Here is a 23,511-nt window from a genome sequence, read left to right on the forward strand (position 1 = left end):
GGGGATACAGACCCGAGGGGTGCCTGGAGCCTTCTTTCAGGGGCTGTGTTTTGCAGTGTGGCGCAGGCAGGATCCGGGCCGTGCGGCTGGAGCCTCCATTCACGGGACAGCCGTGAAGCCATCAGTGCCTGGCGGTGACACCACCCCGCCGCTGTTCTCCAGCGACTCCAATCGCAGGCGGCCAGGAAGTGAGATCACGGCTCAAGCGGTTTAAGGAAGGCAGGGAGCCCGCAGACACCCAGCGAGCCGGGACAGGGCTGTTGACATCCGACCCACCGCCATGGGCCCGGGCAGGCTCCCGGCTCTCCTGGGGCTGGCCTGCTGCCTGCTGCTGCTGGGGGGATCGAGGGGCCTGGGCAGCCGAGGGACGACGCGGTGGCTCTGGGGAGAGGAGCAGGGCCCCGTAGCAGAGGGGGAACCGTGGAGTGGGGCAAGGTACAAAGCCGTCAAGAAGCATCTGGGAGCTGTGGGTGCTCTCTCCAAGCAGTATTGGCAGTACCTGAAGTGCAAAGTGTGGCAGGAGGGCTGTGAAGAGGAGGAAGAAGTGTCCAGTCCCAGCCCGGGTAAGCACCTTCCTCCTTTCCCTCCCTCTCCCATACCCCAGAAACAGCAAGGTCCATCACCTTGCTTCCCCCAGCTGCTGTGGACGCTGCCTTTCCCAAGGGGCAATCACTACCCTGGCTTTCTCCTCCTGTGTCTCACTGTGCCCACCCGAGCCAGCTGCTGCCCGCTTATTCCCCTCCGCACGGCTGGGCTGCTGGTGGGCAGTGTCCCTGCACGCAGGAGGAGGGCTGCCATTAACCAGCCTCAGCTGAGGGCCCACACCAAACCTAGACAAGACACTTGCTGGAACAGCTCTGCTCAGTCTGCTGTTCTTTCCAGGCTGGGGCCTGCCTCTGGTGGGACGGGATTACCTGGAGATCCTCTCTACCTGGTACTGCAGCTTCAGCGAGTGCTGCCGGACAGGAGACTGCAGGGTAGTCAACAATATCACAGGTAGGTGCTGTGCCGGATTTGGGAGAGCCCAAGCAGTGCTCGTCTCTGCTGCCTCTCCCTTGTCTCTTGTTGATTCCTTGTGGGTTTTCTTCTTCAAAAAAAGGTGTATTTTGTCAAGAGCTGTGAGGTGAGTAAAGAGCATTTTGGAGCAGGGGCTGAGCTGGTGGGAGGGCACGGGGTTGAGCTAAATCCTGGTTCCCATTATTCATTTGTAGTTCTGAGACTGCAAGAGAGTTTGTTCCTTACTGTACAGCATTATCTGTTCCAGTTTGCCATGAGCCCTGCCTTCATCTGGTAGCTTTCAGGCATGCACAGTGGGATACAAACTGACCCAACATCCAACCCCAGGTCAAGAAGGTACACAGAGACCTGCATGTAAAGCTTGCACTGGTGTCTGCATTTTGCTGGTCCTTAGACTTCTGGTATCCATAACCTCTGCTGGGAGCTCATGAGGATCTTTGGATTCAAGTGCTCCCTGCAATTGTCAAATACCTCCTCTGCTTCCCAAAGGAAAAAAGGGGTCAGTGGAATATCCATCTTTTTGTGGTCAGTGGCTGATGCAGGCAGGTACCAGCAGCCTGTCTCATTGACCCTGGGGGTATAACACCACTTCAGCCTCCTCTCAGGCAGCCCCACCAGCAGGGCTGGGTGGGCCTCAGGCCCTGCCACATTTTCTCCTCTTATTCCCACCTGCAGCAGCAGCTAGGCTTGCAGTTTCAGGCTGAGCTTTTGCTCTCTCTTCCCTGCAGGGCTAGCAGCAGACCTCAATGGGCAGCTCCATGGGCAACACTTGGCAAAGGAAGTGGTCATCCAGGCTGTGCAAGGGTTCCTGCAGAACCCAGAGCCAGAGAAGGCTCTGGTCCTCTCCTTCCATGGTTGGTCTGGCACAGGCAAGAACTTTGTGGCACGGATGGTGGCCAGTCACCTGTACCGGGATGGGCTGAAGAGCGAGTGTGTCAGGCTGTTCATCTCACTCTTCCATTTCCCCCATCACGTGTATGTGGATTCATACAAGGTGAGAACCAACAACACTGTGCTGCTGTGGGATGGCCCGGTATACTGGGTCTGGCTGGGATGGAGTTAATTTTTTTGACAGCAGCCCATAATGGAGCTGTATTTTTGATTTATGAGTGAAACAGTGTTGATAACACACCAGTGAGCAATGCTTGCACAGCCTCAAAGCCTTCTCCTCCCAGTCTGGCCCCCACAGACAGTTGGTTTGGAGTACACAAAGAGTTGGGAGGGGTCCTGCCAGACAGCTGACCCCAGCTGACCAAAGGGATGTTCCATGCTATTTACTGTGGTGCTCAGCAATAAAAACTGAACAAAGGAGGTTTTGGGGTAGGAAGCCAGTGCTCAGAGACTGGCTTGGGCAACAGTCTGCTTGTGGTAGGTGTGAGTGGATGCCTTTGCATCACTGGCTTTGATTTCTTTTTTCTTCCTCTCTCCTTCACTTACTAAACTATCTTGACTCACTTTTTGCTCTTCCTATTCTTTGCCCTGTCTGGCTGGATGGGAGGGAATAAGCAAGTGGCTGCCAGTCGGGGTTAACCCATGACATTGCGGCATAGCCCGTGCACAGTGCTCCGGTGGCACTGAGTGCTGCTGTGCTTCTCATGCTCCTCCCTGCTGCTCTGCAGGCTCAGCTGAAGAATCAGATCAGTGAGACTGTGCAGCGCTGCAAGCAGCCCCTGTTCATCTTCGATGAGGCAGAGAAACTTCATTTCAGCCTCCTGGATGCCATCAAGCCCTTCATGGCTCACTACGACAACAAGAGCAAGGTGGCTTACAGGAGATCCATCTTCCTGTTCCTCAGGTGATTTCTGGGCCCCCAAAGGGATGGCAAGGATCAAAGTGATGGAGTTTATCCCCTGAGGTGTGTGATATGAGGGGCTTAGGCTGCAGGAGAGGGGAAAAAATGTCTAGAAAAAGGCAGTTGCCTCCATGGTCAATTTTGCTTACTGATGCTGGGCATCCTCCTTGAGTATTTTCAGGGGCATTTGCAGGAAGAGCTAAGATCTGGCTTAGCTGGGACACCTAATCCTATGTCTAGGCTTTGAGACAAGGAACCAGTGAGAGAGCTAGCACAGTGTCACCCTGCACAGCTCAGCAGGGAGATCACATACTCCAGGGAGCAAAGCAGACCTTGGTGGGAAGTTCTTGTGCAATGTGGCACTGTTATTTGGGAGCAGGAGGTGGGGAGTTCCCACTGTGTGGCTGTGGCTGCAGGCTGAGGTGCCATCAGTCTGCTATGCTGTGAGGACTGATCTGGCATCAGTTCATGCTGTGATTTAGTTGGTCCCTTACCCATCCAGAGGGAGAAAGGACTTTGGCATGTGCACAGCCCAGTGCTGTCCCAACCCAAGCCTAGGTGGGATGCTTCACAAGGGAGAAGTGGGACATCTCAGAACTAGGATGTGAGGAGGGCATGTGCCTTGAAGTAGGCAGTGGGAAATGCCAGGAGGGACAAGTATCTTGGGTCCCCTTCAGTTGAGGAGTTACAGCCTTTAGCTTGGCCTTGGCAAGAGACATTCCCACAGGCTAGAGGTGGACAGAGCATTTGCTTTCAATCTCCCACTATCTAAGCAAATGTTCTTATCTCAGGTTTGGTGGTTCCCAGGAAGTTTCTCTGCCCATTGAGGACCTGTATATGTGCCCAATGCTTGCAGAACTGACCGTATTTCAGTCCTACCTGTGTGGGCCTCCCAGCAGGAGCCATGGTGGAGGGGGCAGATTCTTCCTTGTTGCTCAGGGCAGGGTGGATGTGGTGCTGACTGTGCTCCACTGATCTTGTGTCCTACCTGGCAAGCCATGCAGGTCGGGGGGTGACATCAGCCCCCTCGTGCCCCCAAGTGGAGCGGAGCAGGGTGCCTTGCACAGCAGCAGTGTGTAATCCTGGGGAGCTTTCATCACACCCGGTGGCAGTGTGACACAGACCTGTTGTAGGAGGGCTGGCTCTGCCCCAGGGCTCCCTTGGACACTGGCCTGGTCCTGCAGCTTTGGCCAGGTTTGGGGGATAAGGGGGGATTGGCTGCCTGTCCTCAGTCAAAAGACGCTGTGTTTCTCTCATGGGATGTGGGAGCAGGATCAATGTAAGCTGTTTCCCCTGCCCTAACAAGGCAGCAGGGGGGAGGGAAACAGTGGTGGATTTTTAATGTTGCCTCCCCTCCATTTGGGGAGTGGGTCCAGAGCCTCTGACATGAGAGAAAAGATTGGTGCAAGGTCTGTCCTAGTGCCGGTCTGCCTCCACCTATACCAGTTCTGCAGTCAGCTGGTTCCAGTATTGCCAGCTTACTGGTGGTGGGGTGCTGGGGCTGTTGCAAACCTCTCACCAGCATGCGAGGGGCTGCCTGCCCTTGATCTGCTTTCCAGGGTGAGGGACTGCTCTGGGAACCTCAGTGGGTGTCAGGACTCCACTCCCCACCATGGAGCTGCCACCACTGTGTCCAAAGTAGTCGTGACATGGGAACTGCTTTGTCCCTCATGCAGGGGGTGCTTTGCCAAGTCCTGGGTTGCCACTTGAATCCCTGCCCTGAACTTTCCCTTCTAGTGAGGCTTCTGCCACGTGTTCTGCCTTCTAACTTGGGCTTTCAATGGTGGCTTCTTGAGGGTTTGGTGTGCAGCCAAGCATTACCTGTGAGGTCGATGGCATCACAGCCAGGACATGGGACTGACAGAGATGGAGGATTCTGCTGGCTCCTGGGAGAGAAAGCAGCTGCCCCAGGCTGTGAGCTGGCAAGATGGAAGATAGCTGTACAGATGCCTCTAGAAAGGGGTAATTTGTGAAGAAGCTTGGCTCCTCCATGTGTTAGTTATTTCAGATGCTGATCCTACACAGGAAAGCCTTCATTGCTAAGAGAACTGCTGAGGCCTGTCTGCAGGTGAGGCTGTTGGCAGCTCTCAGTAGTTCATCTTGGAGAGGACAGGGTTGAATGACTTCCCTCCTGTGTCCACAGCAATCTTGGCGGCAACACCATCAATGAGGTAGCCCTGGACTTCTGGCGAGCTGGCCGGGCACGGGAGGAGATCTCCATGGAGCTCCTGGAGCAGCGGCTGCAGCTGGAGCTGGAGAAGGCTGCAGGTAAGAGCCAGGCTTGCTTGTGGGACGCTGTGGGTAGGCTGCCTGCAAGCCTGCCCCTCTGCACTGGCTTGGGGCCTTGCTTACAGTCCCATCCACCTTGTGCTGCACAAGTGTGCGTGCTTTATTTCTAGCACCCCACCCCAAGATTATTTGCTGCATGAGCCCCTTCCCTCATCCACATGACCACAGCCCCACGCATGAGGCGCATGAGGAAGGAGCTGTGTGTCCTTCTTACCTACTTCAGCCCTGAAAATGGTTGTGTTGTGAATGGCAGCCCAACACTGTACAGGAGTATCAAGGTTTCTCTAGGGATTCAGGCTTCTTTTGGCCTGAAATGGGCAAGCTGTAATGTCTTTCCCTGTTCAGACTAAGTGCTGAACAGCTCTTTACAAGTGGGTGTCTCTCTCCCAAAACATATGGATGAGCCAGGACAGGCCCTGCCAAGAGACAAGCCTGATGCTGCAGAGAGATGACAGCTCCCAGGTGAAGCTTCTGAAATTTGTTTGTCTTGTCTTGCTACAGAGGATGGTTATGCCCACAGCCACCTCCTCAAAGAGAACCTCATTGATTTCTTCGTGCCATTCCTGCCCCTGGAGTACCACCACGTGAAGCTCTGCGCACGGGATGCTTTCCTAGCCCGTGGACTTCCATACACAGAGGCAGCCCTCGATGAGGTGGCCAGGATGATGGTGTTTGTGCCCAAAGAAGAGAAGCTTTTCTCTGCACAGGGCTGCAAATCTGTACCCCAGCGCATCAATTACTTCCTTCCTTGAACCCCAGGTGGGACTACACCAGTGGTGAAGGTGGTTCTGCACCCTAGACCTGCTCTCTTGCACAAGGTCAGGCAGGCAGGTTACCCAGCCATGCCCTTGCACAGGGACACGCGCTTAACCCCGTTACTCGGAGGGCTGTTTGCAGGGAAGGAGATGCCCCCTGCCCAGCCACACTCCTGGGGCGCCAGGACAGCCTGCACTTGGCTCCATCTCAAGTCTGTCCAGTGTTTAAGCCCCTTCTTCTAGCAGGTTGTAGCCTGGTGATGTGGTTGTGTTGACAGGTGCTATGCTTTATGGGAGTGGGGATGTCCAAGTCCTTGGTTTGTTACTTATGTGATGAGGGCAGATCTTGGAAAGACTGGTCCTATTGGGACAGTGCAGCAGAAGCCATGTCCTCACCCTGTCTCCAGTTCTGTCACTTTACAAGATTGCACAGAACTGTTTTGCTTATTTTTCTCTGTTACTCTCCTGTACTAAGAAGGTTTCTGCTGCTCAGGGATGCATGCGCGTGCCAGGATCATGGTTTGTTCAGTGAGGCCCTTGCATTGAGAAAATGACAGTAATCTCCTCTGGGGATGTCAAATCCATAGCTTCCCCCTTTGGAGTGTCCCCCTCTCAGTGGAGTCTTCTGTTGTATGGAAGCAGCCGCAGGGATGAGGTGACCTTCTGCTGAAATTATTTTTCTAAGCAATTTGGTGAAGAACCTTTTTGCCTCCCTGCAAGATGAAAAAGGGGAGACTAATTCCCTTTTCAAGGGCAAAGGGCAGTTGATGAGGATGGTGGCTGAAGGAACGGGCTGCAGCTGAATTTGGGGTTTGAGGGATGCAGCAAGCCTGAGGGTCTTTCAGTATGTTGCATCTGTGTTTTTCCAGCTGATATCAGCATTACTGCACTAAGGGCCTGTTTGCTGTCGGGCTACTTGCCAGGTGATAAGTATGTTGCAGCAGGACCAAAAAATTTCAACAGTCTTATGAGAATCACTATGACCTCTAGGTCCAAACTCCCTTCCAACAGAGCTGTGCTGGGTGATGAGGTGAAACGGCACACGCCAAGGACAGGGCTTAGCGCCCTGGACACCCCGCACGCAGACCTTTGGTCTATTTTAAGCTTTGAACCTCCCTGCAGTGCCAGTGATGAGCAGCATGACCTCTGGGAGAAGACTGACCAGACACACTTACTAGTCCTGTAGACTTTGAGTTCATGTGTCGCTCTGGGCACGCTGGCTCTGTTACCTAACGAGGCTTCATAGTCCAAGGCAGGAAGATGAGCCAGCTGCTCAGCTGATGCAGTTAGTTTAAACTTACCTGTTGTCTCTGGACTGGACCTTGGGGCCTGTGCCAGCATGCACTGTTATCAGGCATTTCTGAGACCTGGTTTAAGATCAATTTCTTAATCACAAGTGTCAAGCCTAAAGCTTCACCCTGGAAACATCAGAGGCAGAGGCAGGTGGGGAAAGGAGGAAACAGCCCCACAGAAGGACACAACTCTGTGTTTTATAACATGGGCAGAAAGTTGAGGAAGTTAGCTGGAGGTAGTTGCCAGGATCACCCAGGATTATTATTTTTTAATTTAATAGAAAAGAATCTTCAGGTGCCCAGGTTAGGCTGGTGCTGCTTAGAGGGGAAGGAAGTCTCTTGGGCAGCTGTTTCACCAGTGCAGGGCTGGTATGAAGCTGGCATGTTGAGCAGTTATTACTCCATTACTGGTGGTGTTGCCAATGGGGGCAACTCACACTTGACCACACAAGGCCCTGCACTCTGCCAGGTCACACAGGGATGTTTCAGATGTAAGCAATTATGTACCCAATAGTGAGACCCACTCTCCTCTGACCACTCCACGGCAACACTAAGCTTGATTTTACAGGTATAAATAAAGCTACTGCTCTTCTTTGCAATCTCCTCTTTTCTACCCAAACCAACAAACTTCAGGTTAGTACTGAGCAGCTTCAAATATTCCTTAGGAAAACCATGGGGTTTTGCCAATAAAATATCGCAACCTTTATTTAAAACAAAATGCAAATTGGCAAAACTTTGTGGAACGACAGGCAAAGAGGCCCTTCAAAGGGCCTTATTTACATCAAGTTTAACACTGTTCGCAGTTCACAGTCAGACGATAGTGAGAGAATTAAATTAGAAAAACAACCAAAATATATTACAATAACAATAAAAACAAAAAACAGTTGACAACACTGGTAGAGTGATCGGTGATTAACGTGTTTCATTTTAACCCATTCCTGCCCTCAATGAGTTCACTACTGATACAAACAGCGTGCGGAGCCCACTGGGCTCTACCTCCCATGCACAACAGACACAGTTGAAGAATGACCTCCTTTGGTACAGACATTTCTTATTGTGTAGATATTGTCAGTAAGTCAGGTGTCCCATAACCTCTTTTTCCACCACCAGGGAAGAGGCTGAAGGTTTGTTCTACGTTACAGGCAAGCAGAGCACAACCCCGGAGCCCACCTGAGCCAGACGGTGCCACTCGTGGTGAAGCAGGAGGGTTCCAACCATGCATGTCATGACCCTTGGGTTCTCCTGCCAGCCACTGATTAGGAGTGGAGCTCAGTGTTTTACAAGAGAACACAGCAGCCTGTTCTGTTGCAGAAACAGTCTTCTGGATTCATTAGTGCTTGTCACAGCTGCTGGTGCCCAAGAACACCCACAAGCACTATGCAGAATGCTTCAGCTGCTGGGAAAGCCTTAGATAAATGGAACAGGCTCCAGGGTCTGGATTTCCCTATGCTATGACTGCCCAGCATGGCCCATCCTGCCTGCTCTTGCACCCACTGCCTTTCAAGGAAGGCTGCTCTGTTACTGCAGCAGTTCTGGTGCAGCTGCTGTCCCATGCTGTGGGGTTTAGTTCCCACTGCTCACAGAGAGCAGTGTGCCATAAAACTCTTGCATAAGCACACCTGATGGGATGTCAACATGTGTGTGACTGTCTCACTGACACAAGGCCAGTGGTACTCAGGAGAGATGTCCTGTGTGAGAAGGACAGGAGCAGGCAGCCTTCCTCTCTCCCACTGTGCTCTGCATCAGCAGCACTGCTCCACTCAATTCTGTCTTCCCAGTGGCTAAATTTGATTCAGTCCCAAGACCCAGACTCTTAATTCAGCTTCACCTCTGTCCACACTAAAGACAATGATTATACTGAAGTGTTGCTGTCAGTCAGACAGCCAAGTGCACCACTTCTGGGGTTAAAAAGGGTGTACAGTGCAGGAAGAAAAGAGAATTGCACCTGTGAGTTGGCCAATTCCCCACAGTAGCTACAAAGAGAAAGTGCCCCACGTCAACTCACTCATGTGAGCGCATGCTTTGTGCTTGGTGTTTACCAGGCCCTATGTGCTGCCATCCCCTGTTGCAGAGAAGACTAAACTCTAGCCCGTTCTAGTGCAAGTGAGAGAGCCCAGCTGCAATAACATCCTTACCCCACAAGGCCTGCTGACAGTGGTGAGGAAAGGAAACACAACAGTTTATGCCTTGTCCCCTACCCTAATCAGTAGAGCAAGAAGTGCTCTACACTGGCACAAATACGAGGGCTTCACCATCCCTACGTTACTTTGAACGTACTGTACATGGCTGAAACCAGCAGCAAAGCTGCCACTGTGGAGACCTTTAAGGCAAAAGCCAAACCTAGCAAAAGCGAGATGGAACTTAAACGATGTTATGTGAGTGGCTGTGGAAGGAAGAACAACTGAACAATAACTTACAGCAGAACCAGCTTTCCAGATACCATCCTTCTGATATCCTGCCAGAGGGCAGGGGGGAAATTCCAGTTTGGGAATGAAACAGTATTAGGCAGCAGAAGCAGCAATTCTACAGCCTCCTATTTAGGGGAAATAACTCTAGTGTCAAGTCAGCACTACCTCTGCCACCATCTACCCACCTGATGTAAGACAACAGGTAAGAACAAGTTTTTCCACCACGGGAGGGATCAGAACTGAATGGGGCTCTGTGACACACAGAGGTTTTGGAGTCTCCATCCTTAGAGATACTCAAAAGCTGTCAGGATGTGGTCCTGGGCAGGTGGCTCCTGCTGGAGCAGGAGCCTGGGCAGGGGTTCCTTACAGCCTCAGCTGCTCTGTTACTGTAAAAGCAGAGGCTGCTTCAGCTGTGTTACTGCCTACTGCCCAGTGCCACCACACATCACCTCTGCTGTGGGGAGAAGAAACCGGGTGGCATCTGAAAGGGAGTGAGGATGACCAGTGGAGGGGAACAGTCCTTCCTTGGGGCACAGTCAGTTTCTTCAGAAAGGGCTGACAGCGGTTGTAGAAGCTAGACATTCCAGGAATTGTATCCTATTTTATCATTCAGAACTGGACTAACAGCCTTAAAATGTTCTGGTTAAAATATCTTTCCCCTGAGAATCACTTCAGTTTCAGTCTGTTCATCCTAGGCTGAGTAGTAATACAATGATGAAACCATGCAATTGTCTGCCAGGGCAAACAAGACTTGCCCTTCTGCCCCGAAGAAAGCTCCCATACCTGTTAAATCCTCTTGATTGTTTGAAAGGCCATGTGTAGCAATATCACAAGCTGCCTTCCCTTTGCAGGTCACCTTTCCAAAGACAATTAGTTTGGTGTGCAGCAATGCACACCTTCAGTAAAGATGACTGGAAGAGATAAGGTAAACCACAAAAGCCCTCAGTAAAGTCTACACGATAATGGTTTGGTACTCTGCCTCACAGGTGAGCATTGCTGTGAAAGGTCCTGGTGCAGCCCTTCTCAACCTACTAAAGGTCCTACTGCAGAACTAGACAGCAGGTTTTGCTGGGTAGGCTTGGTACTGACTGTATGTCAGGATGACTAACCCACGCTGTACGTTGATTTGTCTCCACTTAGGTCATTGGAGTAAAACTGAGATGTTCAGTCACTTAATGCCTTAATGTCAGCTGGGCTGGAGGAGTTGCCTTTTTCTTCTCCCCTCACCATTTCGCTTACTTGAACAGTGAAGCTCATGTGGTCTTTTTTGCCTCACATACTGCTCCACTGGGGTGCACTCACGTGTTGTGACACAACTTCATTTACCACAGACTAATGATAAAATGAAGATTCTTAGATACTATTTCTAAAGATTGTTCAGGCCCCTGTCTTGCTATGCTCCATGGAAAAAACAGGGATGCTCACCGAGGCAGCCCAACCTGCTTCCAAGCACCAACAGGTCAATGATCCTAGACAGAAGTGGAAGTGCCCATCTTGTAAATTCACACCTGCGCCCTAGCTCAAGTCTAAATGCTCAAACTACAAGCAGCACAGTCACACTTTAAAAACAAGTTAAAAAATTATTTTAGCAAAAAAAGAAAAGATTTAAGGTGCAAAGCAAGCGAGATCCTCTATCATCACCAATAGTGTGAAGTGAGCAGCAGCATGCAAGGTAACATGTATTTGGAGCCAGCTATCAGGCCTGTTTTCCATTTCTCACAAATCAAATTAGTTGAGGTCTCCCTACTTGCCAGTACATTTACATCTCAGGGAGTTGTGCATACAGGCAAAAGACCAGCTCTTCGATGCCACAACAGTCTACAGCTAGCACTAGGACCAAGAAAGACAACTTCAACCACACAGCTGCATTCATTGCTAGTAGGCATCAGACATCAGAAACCATGACCTAGTGGGAGCACTCCAAGGCAAAACCATAACATTTGTTGTCGTATCTCAAGCAGGGGAGTGTGCAGTTTATGTGCATGTTCCCTTTGCCACAGCATAAAATTCTGATCTAGCCTTTAAAATACAGGAAGAAATAAAAAAGATGACTGTTATTCTCCTCTGCACTGCCATACACAGTCACCTTCAGATGCCAGGAAACTGGAAGTCTGCAAGAAGAGGAAGCACTACAGAAAATCTCAGGAAGCCCTCAGTATAAAGCATTAGGCCAAGACAAGAGACAGATCTAGAGAACCCTGCAGCAGTAAAGGTGTGTAATGGGCAGGCCAGGCTGTACTTCCTGGCTCTCCAGCTGTCTCTGCAGCGCTGTGACCACTAAAGGAATGTGGAGAACAGCTAGGGGTAGCAGAAGCTCTGCCTTACCTACTATGGGTCCTCAAGGTGACGAAACTTAATTGGGGAGTCAACCTGGTAACAAGATAGAAACAACCTAGAGCTTAAAAAAAACAAACCAAACAAAAACCACCCATCCCAATAACTGGCAAGTTGTGCAAGAGCCCCAAACTACTCACAAATGACCATCAAGCAGCACTGGTGCGAAACCACTAGAAATAAGTATCAACTGAGTCAAGGCTGTGTGGTGGGGAAGGGGGTATTCCAGTGGTAAGTCTGCCCAGTATCCCTGATGCTTTTGATACAATGCAGATGAGAACATGTAGTGGATGAGGTGGACAGGAGGGAAAAGGGATAGTTTAATATATTAACTAATTTTGCAGTTCTCATTACAGCAGCAACAGTGCTGTGGAAGTAAGCCATCTGGGCTAGTGCATCCACCTCCAGCAGCTCTGAATACTGTCAGTGCATTAGACCTTTCTCCCAACTGCACGTAACCTCCCTCTTGACGGCTACTCCAGCTCAGACTGCTCGGCACTTGGTACCAACAGATCCCCAGTGCCTGTATTTTGCCGTGTCAGGAGACCAAAGCATACTTTGGCACAGACAGGGGAAGATCTGTACAGCCAAGTGGCCTGCAGCCACTCCAGTACTCCAGCTATCGCAGATCAATTCATCCTTTCCAGAGCTAGAACCTGCCATTGATACTCCTGCCTCTCCAAGGGAGAAGCAAGAAGTCTCCTTCCCTTGCCATACTAAGCAGATCAGCCTGACTAGGCAGGGACAAACACATGATGTTTTGCCCCTTACAGCTTTAGTCTACCCTCTCCATCCCCATTTTTTGAGATGAACCTGTAAACGTGAGGAGAACTCAGTGATCTGAGGTACTTCACATACTCAAGTATCAGTCTTTCCTTTTGAAAGCATCAGTACAGAAAAAAAGTCCCCCCCTTCCCATGTGTATTTCTCTTACCCAGATTGACAGTAGCTACCTTTGCACCACATCGCTGATTTCTTGGACACATGACAATAAGTTATTAAGGACGGGGTTTGCCCCAGGGACGCTAGCAGCTGCTGAAGAAACCTGCAGCTCCTGCAGGCTGAGTTCCAGTTTGCTCACGGCTTCCCGGAAGGCAAATTTGTTGCGCGTATGCGGGATGCAGTCCACGTAGCCTGAGCAGTAATCCAACAGCTGGTGCCCTGTGTCCACCAGCTGGCTGTTTGGCGTTGGCTCGACGATGGCACTCGAGAGAAGATCCGCACACTCCAGCAGTGCTTCCTTGCTGATTTTGTCTGCGGAGATTTTCTCAGCTGCCTGTTTGGTCTTTCTCAGCGCTACTTTTGTGCCGGCCGTGCCATTGGCCAGTTTCACTGGGGAGGTGGAAGACGATGACAGAGGCACTTGAGGTGGAGGCACCACAGGCCTCCCAGATTTTCCACCAACAGGTGCTGCTGCTGCTGCCTTCTTACTCCCTTCATTTGATTCCAGTCCGTGCTGTGCTCCTGCCATGTTGCTCAGCTCTTCTGCTGCATCTGAGCAGGCAGCTGGCTGTTGTAGGAGCCTCATCACTGGTGGTGGAGGTGGAGCACACTTTGGTTTTACCCGTCTGGGCCGGTCCCTGTCGCCAGAAGAAGTGACCTGATGCTCAGATAAGAGCTTAAATTTATTACCCTGAGAGTCTGTGCCAATGAGCTGCACATCTGCTGGAGTGTGTTTTAGAGTGGGTGAGATTAGGACTGGCACTTTGTGGTTATGAGTGGTTGGAAGTATTGCTGCAGCCTTTACTGGAGATGACCACCCTGGTCTTTCACCATCCTCAAGGGCCCCTTGCCATGGGCCACTATTTTTTTCCTTGCCCTTAGGAGCTGCTGCTAGCCCTGGACCCTCTTTGTCTTCTGATGCGGGGGGGTTTCGGAAAGGGAGTGCTGTGGCACCCCTTGGCAAGAGTTTTGCTTTTGGTCTCTCTCTGGTCAAAGCAGGGCCTTCTTCAAACCTTTTGGGAAGCAGGTCATTGCCCCTCCCCGTGCTCTCATCAGGCTGAGAGGAGGTGGACACTGTCCGTTCCAGCTGGAGTTTTGACCTCTGGGAATTTCTGGGAAGGGTCATTGCCATCCTATCCTGCTCTGGAAGCCCTGAGGACATGGAAGATGTAGAGTTTGACCTTGGAAAAGGTTTTGAAGGTTCTTCATTGCCAGTCGGTTTTCCTGCTCGTAAACCAAGTGTCTTTTTAATCAAGCGTGGTGTAAAGAAACCAGTGATGCCCGACCACCCACCACTGGTGCTTACACCCCCACCACCGCTGGTACCAGTGCCATCATCGTTGTAGAAGCTCCTCTGCACAAAGCCCCCACCATAGCACTTAGGTGGTGCTAGGCTTGCGTCCTGCTGCGTGGGAGCAAAAGAGAATCCATCCACATGCTGCAAGGAAGCAACAGATGAAAAGTTACCCGTCAGCTCATATTTCTTATGTGGCTGATTCTCCATCTCCCGGAAGGAACTGCTGCGTTTAGGAGGTGTGGGAGCATTCCTCTTCTTCATAAAGGAGCTGAAGAAGCCACCTTTTCTGTCCCTGGTGAAAGTGGTCTCTTTGGCATCCTCCAATAGGCTGCTGGGTGACTTGTCCCTCTGCTTGCGAGGCAGTGCAGGAGACCCACTTGTTGCCTGTGTACTTCTGATAAAACCTAGACAGAAGAAACAAGTGTGACTTTTTAAAATCAATTCTCATTTTCACCTCCCTATCCTGCAGTGTGCTTTATGGGCCTGGCATATTCAGCTGCCCAGATTCTGCAGGTTCTGCTTAGAGACAGGTTGAGAGGAAATTAACACTGATTTTGTGCAAGGGTTGTGTGATTTTTTTACTTTTATCCCACTTCTGCATGCATGCATTATCTCTTGTCTAAACTGAGTATGCCACTTAGGAGAAAGGTCAGGAAAAGATGGAGTTGCTCTTTTCTCCCAGTTTCTTATTTCCTTCCTGTATTTTTTTTCTCCTTCCCCAAATACCACAAGTATAAAACAAAATCTGTTGCTTCAGTGTCAACCTTAAGTTTTGAAGCTGTCATTTAAAAAAAGCAGCAAAACTAAATTCTAAAGAAATACAGTGGGATTTACTAAAAGAACATTGAAAAAGCTGTAGTATTTTCTATCTGCTAGTGAATAACTGCACTGACGAGATGTCTGACAGCTCTGATGACACAGCAGTACAAAGCACCTTGCCCTATTGTGTTGGCTTTTTTTCTGTTGTTTTCTTCTGTTTCTCTGGCACTGATACCAGCAGCAAGTTTATCCCAGAATGCATGGCCTCACTGGCACTGTCCCAGTGCCCATACCTGGTGCTGAGCTGGAAGCTGAGTGCTCCACAGTATCCTGTGTTCCCTCAATGTTCTCCTTGTTCTCTGCCTGTTTCTTCAGTGTTCTAGTCTTGGAGGGAAGCATGGGCAACCGGGGCAAGTAAGGAACTATGGATGAGGAGGAGGCTGTTCTTCCAAGCTCCTCTGCTACCTCTGTAAAGAAAAACAAAAAAACAAACCAAACAATAAGGGAATAGTTGAAACAGAGACTGCAGAGGAAGAGCCAAAGAAAATCTGTGTCTTTACTGCAAACCCAGGCTGGCAAGAAAAAATAAATGACTGAGAAATACCTAGTTCATGGATTTAGTTTTTGCTCAAGTCTAGAGGTATTTAGGGTAAGATGTTTGTTTTTCACAGTATTTTCACACTCAGTAACATCTTAATGAATTCAGGAAAACAAAACAATGGTAGGATCTGTGCAAAACACCTAGTATGAATCTACTTTTTTTGCTAGGTTAAGGATTGCTCAACAGCTAAGTCAGCACTGCCTCTGTTTTCAATTAAGGTGCTTCTTGTTGATGCTCCTGCAATCCCCCGAAAGATGTGTCCTCTGTGGTCTGGGTCTAAGCTGCTCTGCTTGAAGCAAAGCCCTGCACCTCCCCCTCAGAAATGAAGACTGCACATTTGCTTCCCAGCATCAACACAAGGTATGTGACTGAAAAAAACACCAAAAAGTCCCCCACAACCTCCTGGCCGTACCAAAGCTGGCATTTGTGGGCCACTGGATGGGCCTGATATAGATCCACCCTGGTAGAATTCAATCTGGTGTACTTTTTCTGTGGTAGGGAAGTTTTGTATTTAATTTAAAAATTTAGAAGATGCTCGGACACTTCTGCTTGTTTGCTGCCCAGTATCACATGTCTCACCAGGATTTAACTAACTCCTATGGATTATATTTGAGAGTTGAATTGTACAGATTCGCTCCTATAAGTAGCTATGTAGAAAATCCAGGGATTAAGGCAAACTTAAAAATGAAGGCTGGTAGAAGAGTATTTCATGACCTAATTGCCACAGTCAGCAAAGGACTGTGACAAGCATATATCTCTCAACATCACTCACTATTCCCAGCTCTTCAGTTTGGGACACAAGAAGCTTCCTCTAATAAAGGATATGATATTTTTTAAATTAACTCTTCAGCATTTTAGTGTTCAAATGAAACTATACTGTCCCCTGCATTGCTGTATATCTAAAGGTTGTTCAGTATTTGTTCAGCAAGTAAGAGAACTTATTTACCTACTTATGGTTAAGAAATTAACTGAAGGATGAAGCTTCACCACAACCTCCACTGCTAGCAGATGAGCCGTAAGGGCCTATCCATAAGCATAGCACTCTGGAAGGAACCTTCCAGTACTGTTGCAGAAATAAAGCAACAGGGGCTCTCACCCTCTGAGATGCTCGAGTCATGGAACATAGTTTCAAAAGCCTGGTGGGTCTCAGCAAAGGAAGGTCGGTCTGGTGGGTTCCACTTCCAGCCTGCAATGTGAGAAAGCAGAGTAAGTCTCAGTGTCTGAAAGAGGTAGGAGATATTTTATTCTGTGCAAGGAGAAAGAAAATACACAAGGTTTCTCAACTGTAGTCAGACTCTGACCTACAATTAAACAGGCTTTAGAGTCATTTACAGAAATTAATTCACAGCAGCAGTCATATCCTAACTAACCAAATCTTGAGAGGAAAGAACCAATATTAAAAATCCCAGCTCTCTACCAACTCAACTATTTTTTTCTGGGGTCTCTGTATCCCTCTTTTCTAAATTTTTGGGGCAAAAGTGAATTCCATGTCTGCTACCCTGGCTGTTTGGACTGAATGCACATCTACGCCAGTCATAGATAACTGTGTATGCAAAGCTCCAGGCACATTCTGCTCACATGCTCTTAATACTGAAATTCAGGCAGAGCCTTCCAAAAGGAGAATGTATATATCCTGTGGGTGGATGAGCAAGAGAGTGCATTGATCTGAGATGGATCTTGGAAAATTAGAGAAGGGTATCATGATGAAAAGTGTAATTTCTGTAATTAGAAGTCTGCACGAGGGGAATATATTCTGGAAGCAGCTGACTACCTGTTCATACCACTATAGGGTCTGGGAAGTGACTGTCATTCCGCTCATTTTTAGTGGCACTGGTATCATAAGAATTACCTGCTTTTGGGCTTTTGTCAGCTTCCTGAAAGTTTTTTAAAGCAATATCTTTCATCATTACCAAACTTCCTTGTTTTTTAACTAAAGTTCACCCTGACTTTCTCTGACATGCTGAGGGGATCAGGCATCCCTGAAGACAGGCTGTAGAATGGCCTCTTCTACCCTGTTTTGTCTGTCCTGTACACTGAGGGCCACAGAGATTGCCCAAGTTAGCACCAAGGAGTCTTTTCCCAGGTCACACTGACAGGGTCTCTCTGTTCAGAGCTACATCATGGCCTGGTCTGCTCTCTAAGATCTTCAGCCTTTTGCCCAGTATAGTCTCTTGTGGGACTCAAGGAGTCCCACTCTTGCAGGCCTGAAGGAGACTGGCAATGCTGTTAAACTCTGTTGCTCTCTTCCTGTACCAAACTGTACTTTTTTTGTCTTTTATTAGTTAGTACCTTTTCCATTTGTTATGCTGCATTAGGGAGCTCCTCATGGCATGCTTGGAGGATGTGTTTTGTGCAACTCTGTCAACTATGTGTCTCCTGCACAGGTGCTGTGTTTGCAGAGAATTAAATTTCCTTCCCATTTAGTGATTCCATAGTAAAAGTCCTACTGACAAAATACCAGTACAATGTGCCATAAAATGGTATTTGGCTGTACTCAGAAATTACAGGTTTTGGGAGTGAATTCTTGTTCCCTAGAGACCACACTCATTTTGTATCAGTAACCAGGTATGTCTCAGGTGATGGGCCCTTTTCTGCATTAGCTAACAAAATGGTCAAAAGAAGAAAGGACTTCAGAGTTACCTACAGATTTCTCCCACCTCTCCCAGGTTTTGTCCTCCAAACTGGAAGAAGCTACTCACATGCCCTCATCAGTTCGTAGACCTTTGGAGGGCACCCCTCTGGTTGTTCCATCCGATAGCCCTTTTCCAGCAGATCATACACCTGAGAGAGGTCAATGCCTGGGTATGGTGACATCCCATAGGTAGCAATCTCCCATAACAGTACCCCAAAAGCTGCAAAAGGAGGAAAACAGAATTTCTGGTCATAAGTCTGTCCTTCTCTTGTGCACACATTGTGGCCTTTACTTCAGCTTGAGACAACATTACTCTTGTGCACTATTTCAGGCCAGTCTAGGTGAAGACATTATATGCTAAAAATGTTATTGTGGCCTGGTGTGTGACTGTCTCCTCCCCACACTTCTGTCCAGGACAGAAAGCAAGTTACTGTCTAGGCTGGTAAACAGAAACAAAATTAATGAGAAAAGAAGACTGGAGTTTTCTTACCCCACACATCTGATTTGATTGAAAAGGTGTTATAGGCCAGGCTCTCAGGAGCTGTCCATTTGATTGGGAACTTGGCTCCAGCGTGAGCTGTGTAGGTATCTCCAGTCATAAGTCGACTTAAGCCAAAGTCAGCCACCTTCACCACATGATTTTCTCCAACTAAACAGTTCCGTGCTGCCAGATCCCTGTACAAAGGGAAAAAGCACAGTCCTCTACTGAAGCAAGAGCAGGGCTTTTGAATACAGTTTTGTGTCTGCATAGCCTGTCCTTCTTTTCTGAATTGGGAAGCACTCTCTTTATATCGCAGGTAAAGGCAATGTGAATCTTGCTCTCAACAGTGTCAGAAACTGAGTGGACTTTTTCTGAGAAGCAGCAAGTCAGGATTGGGGCTCATTCTTCAAATTCTAATAAATTTCCAGTAATAGCTGTTACAATGAGAAGTTCATGTTTCCTGTGAATAGGATGAGATCAGCAGCTCATCCCACACCACTAACAACTTTATGGCATGGCTTTATCTGTCTGGGTTAAAACAAGACTTGGGGTTGACAATGTCTTGCATATAGGGGGTACATCAGAATAGGACAACACCAACTTTCATAGCTGTCAGGCACAAGATTTTAAGTCTGCTATGAAAGCCATGGCGAGGAAGTACTGAAAGACTGTACTGAAACCAGAACAGCCAATAGATAAGCCAGTGTGAAACCTAACTTCGGAAGAATCTTTCCCCAAAGACAAATTCCTGGGCCACCTTGCTGGTGGCCTGTTCATCATTGCAATCTGAAACTCTCTCAGCTCAATGTGACTTTACCCACCTGTGAATGAAATTCTTCTTCTCCAGGTACTCCATAGCAGAAGAGATCTGAGTAGCCATGTAGAGTAGCACGACAGCACTCACTTCCTCCCGGTTGCATTCCCGTAAGTAGTCTAGCAGGTTCCCATATGGCATGTATTCTGTCACAATGTAAAAAGGTGGCTCCAGGGTACATACACCTAGCAGTGAGGAGGAAAGAGCACGTGAATAAAGCTTCCCTTTCTTCCCTGGCTTACCACTATTCCTGATTTAATATTCATTTGTCACATTTTGTGCTGGTGTTTCTCTGAAAAGTGAAGACTTCCATCTACAAGACCCAAATCAATGCAGTCCAACTTAAAATTTAGTGCTTCTGCCTATTTATATGTCTGTCCACTTTGCAGACGTAGGGAAACATGTCTATCAAAGCACTGCTATTCCCATACAATATACATGAAGGAGTAGTTCTGTTTCTGGAGGGTTCCTGAATGAAACAGGAATTATTTTGAACATGTGTGATTTGCTTTCCTTCCTCTCTCTCCCTCTATGAAGCTAAAGTGTGTCCAACTGGAAGTAAATACCCATCAACTGACAAGATTTTGAGACTGAAGTGTCACTACAGAGTAATGTGAAGCAGTCCTATGTGTACTAGCTGGGTAAGTGATCAGCATGGTGGGACCTCTTTCTAAAGCAGCATTCTCACACATTCTTCAGATGACTACTTGCTACAGTCACTGCAATTATGTACAAAGTATGTATTAGTGGAGGAGGAGGGCAACAGGATACTCATGTCAAACCTCTCTGAACTCCCACTGCAGCACTGCTGTGTGCCTCTTCCTACGATTACACACATACAGGCGTGAAAGAACTATGCTGTGCATCAGAAAGAGCAAAAATGCATCTCTGATGAGAAGTTTTTCTGTCTCTACTCCTGAAACCGGACAGGGCTGGACAGAAACCTCATCTATGCCCATTTTTTTAAATGGGTACAGAATAGTTGCATTATTAAAAGCCTTCACATTCTTCACATTTCTCCTTTCATCCTACACTTGGCTTGACAGCTTTGCTCCTGAAAGCAGTGAAAGTGCAGAGGTCCCTCTAACAAAACTCTAATAAACTCTAATAAAGAAATTTAGGGTGTCTCCTTCAGAATATTTGTACATGTAGAATTAACATCTATACAGACTATTTAATAGTGATCATCATATCATGCATCTGCCACTGAAACAAACAGTGCCCAGCCAAGCTGTAAACCCTGCAGATTTCTTCTAGTCATGTACTGTTTGATCTTCCTTGCATTTCCAGGGCCCTGACCTCATGTACTTATTTGGTGATATACTGGGACCCTTACAGCAGCAGCAATCTGGTTGTTTTCTGCTTAACTGTGGACAAATTTGCTCTATTTAGTGCAGCTTTTTCTAGAAATGTCTCCGATTTGAAAAGCATGAAGAACAGTATTTGTTGTGCTTCCAGTAAAAACTTTTCTTTCACTTTTAATTTTCTTATAGTTTTGTTCTGTTCTATCAGAAAAATAAGTTGTACAATAATTCTGTAAAGCTGATTTAACCCCTGGAACACGTCTAAGGCCAAGAATACAAACTAACAGGAGGCTGATATTGCAAACCTTTATGTCTACTAATGTAAGAGACTGTATTTTATGTTTTATTTAAAATTGGCATCTCTCAGCTTCAATACTACCTAAAGGAGTAAGCTGTCAAAACACCACCCATAACATGACCTGATTTAAAGTTATATAATTACAGAAAATCTGCCCCTGCTTTTAAACAAGACAGATTTCATTCTGGTGGAAAAATAAGAACAGAAAGAACAAGGTATTTCACTAACCTAACAACTGCACTAGATTTGGGTGCTTGATCTCCTTCATCACAGCAGCTTCTTTCAAGAACTCTTCCACTTCCATGGTATCTTCCTAGATGAACAGAGAGGCAAAAGAAGGAAAAAATTATCTTCGTTAAGAAGATCTGCTTAATCCCACATATCCTAGCTGAATATAAGCGATGCCATCCCTGTCTCCATTCCGCTGCTTTGGCTTTTAACTGAAAAAAAAATATATATATATAATAGCCCTGAAAAGCTGCCTGGCTGTCCTGCAGCATGGCCAAGTGACAGATCTGCAGTACCCAGAAAGTGCTAGGCTTTCTTGTTTGGTAGCTATTGTGGCTACCAAACCAGTTATGGCTGGTAAGAGAAAGACTCTCAGGATCCCTTAGTTCCCCTGCCTAGCTAAAAAAATTAAGCTTGAAAGCTCCCTTACTTAGGGAGTACACAGAATTGTAGCTGTTCATATTGAAACAAACAGAAGAGTTTGACAAGATAGATAAATGGAGAAGATTAATTTTTCCAGGAGTAGCAGAAAAGTTGTAGAATGTATTTCCAACACTTTTGATTTCTTAAAGCTTCTACAGCTCTTCTGAGGCAAAGGAAGTGGACATGGAAACCAGCTGTACAGATGTGCATTTCCTGCAGGTGCTTGCTGGGCCAAAATTCAAAATTGTTTCTAAGACACATGCACTGGTGCAAGTTTGATGAGCTAACCTTGTTCTGCAAAGCTACTTTCAAGCATGGGGCTTCTGCAGATCAGCACACTCCATTTTCTGATGTTAATACAATTAAGTGGTAAAATCTGAGAACATTACAATTTCCTTACCCTTATCATAAATGAACAGAACAAAACAATCTGAAAACTCACCTTTAATGTTTTCACAGCAACTGTGAGATTATATTTCTTCCAGACACCCACGTACACCTCACCATACTGCCCTCCCCCAAGTTTGTGCTTCATGGTGATATCAGTTCGTTCCATCTCCCACTTGTCATGGATGGGGGACACTCCATAGACAGTGGGCTTATTGCACTTGGGTGCTGGGTAATGCAAAGTTGTCACCAGTCCATCTGCTACTGTTGAGTGATGGTGCACCAGCTCTGCTAGAGTGCTGAAACGGCTCTCTGCTGTCACATATACCTGTTAAGAACCAGGAATCTATTTCAATGAAAGTTCTCAGGAACACTGGAAAACCGGTATAGTAAAAAAATTCTAACATGTTTAAAATAAAACTCAGAGAACCAGATTTTAAAGTATTTTTTCTCATCTTGTTGGGCAAATGAATTATTAATCTGTGAGATTGTTACCTACAGAATGCAGCTAGATATAAGCTATCACCTGAGAGCAGTGATGTCTCCTGCCTTGTGCTTCATAGGACTAGAAAGTGGAATTCCTGTAGCAAAGCACAAGGCCTGTTTCTGCTTGATCAAGGTTAAAAATGCTGACTTACCAAAGCTCTTCTTGTTCAAAGTGAACCAATGGAAAGATACCACAACATCAAACCACATCTGTTTTGCTCTCTAGCTACCTTCAGTCATGAGAAGTACTGTCTGTACTTCTGCCAAAGTGGTGTTTGGTGAGTTACTAAAGTGCATGTATACCAAAAGAACATGTATATCAAGCAGTGAATGCGTTTTCTCCCACACAGAGCCCTCCCATAACAGTCTGCAACTTGAGATTCTGCACAACCTATTAATTGTATTTTTATTTCCTCTCCCCACAGCATTGTCCAGAGATCCTTACCTTTCCATCTGAGGTGGTATTGATCCTGTAGTGGTAAACACGTCCTTCGTACCTGAGCGAGATGGATAGCTGCCCTGGGCTGCTCTCGCTTTCACGAACCAGGAAGCTGCCATTGATGAGACTGCTCAACAGATACTCTGCTGCACTGCGTGACACTGGTCCATGATACCATGAATGCTTTTCCAGGCTGTTCACTGGTGTGATGTAGTTGCTTGGTACCCAGCCCTGCCCATTCTTTGAACGTACCTCACTCCATTCACCATTCTGGTTGTAACCCAGGACTCGCAACTTCTCACCTATGACCAGAAAGAAAAAAAGAAAATAAGCACAGTGTAATCTACTGGGTCTCATTAAGGAAGAAACTCACCATCAGCTGACTAAGCCTGGATTTGTAGTTAGCAATAAAAAAAACGCAGTAGCTATCTTATAAATAAACTGCTGTATATGAAGTATTTATGAAGTTTCAAGCAGAACACCCAGCATACTGTTCCCTAATTTACTGCCGTGTGAGTGACGAACAATAAGAG

General features: G+C 47.5%; 2 protein-coding genes across 2 annotated transcripts in view; one reads left to right on the forward strand and one right to left on the reverse strand.

The window, feature by feature from the left end:
* The first annotated feature begins 16 nt into the window (after window positions 1–16).
* On the forward strand, window positions 17–7,737 carry TOR3A (torsin family 3 member A). Its single transcript, XM_005150199.3, has 6 exons — window positions 17–563; window positions 883–996; window positions 1,746–2,011; window positions 2,637–2,812; window positions 4,953–5,077; window positions 5,600–7,737. Exons 1-6 carry the CDS (start codon window positions 281–283, stop codon window positions 5,848–5,850), a joined length of 1,215 nt encoding a protein of 404 aa, XP_005150256.1. The 5' UTR covers window positions 17–280; the 3' UTR covers window positions 5,851–7,737.
* An 86-nt stretch (window positions 7,738–7,823) lies between these two features.
* Window positions 7,824–23,511, reverse strand: part of ABL2 (ABL proto-oncogene 2, non-receptor tyrosine kinase) — a 50,537-nt gene continuing 34,849 nt past the window's right edge. Inside the window, exons 3-11 of the mRNA XM_034063796.1 lie at window positions 22,985–23,280; window positions 22,109–22,381; window positions 21,244–21,328; window positions 19,421–19,598; window positions 18,609–18,793; window positions 18,186–18,338; window positions 16,583–16,672; window positions 15,179–15,352; window positions 7,824–14,530 (exon numbers count right to left, since the gene is read on the reverse strand). Coding sequence (XP_033919687.1) covers window positions 12,837–14,530; window positions 15,179–15,352; window positions 16,583–16,672; window positions 18,186–18,338; window positions 18,609–18,793; window positions 19,421–19,598; window positions 21,244–21,328; window positions 22,109–22,381; window positions 22,985–23,280 — 3,128 coding nt within the window. The 3' untranslated portion in view covers window positions 7,824–12,836. The remainder of the gene's footprint in view (window positions 14,531–15,178; window positions 15,353–16,582; window positions 16,673–18,185; window positions 18,339–18,608; window positions 18,794–19,420; window positions 19,599–21,243; window positions 21,329–22,108; window positions 22,382–22,984; window positions 23,281–23,511) is intronic.

This window comes from Melopsittacus undulatus, chromosome 6 (assembly GCF_012275295.1).
Source record: "Melopsittacus undulatus isolate bMelUnd1 chromosome 6, bMelUnd1.mat.Z, whole genome shotgun sequence".
Taxonomy (NCBI): domain Eukaryota; kingdom Metazoa; phylum Chordata; class Aves; order Psittaciformes; family Psittaculidae; genus Melopsittacus; species Melopsittacus undulatus.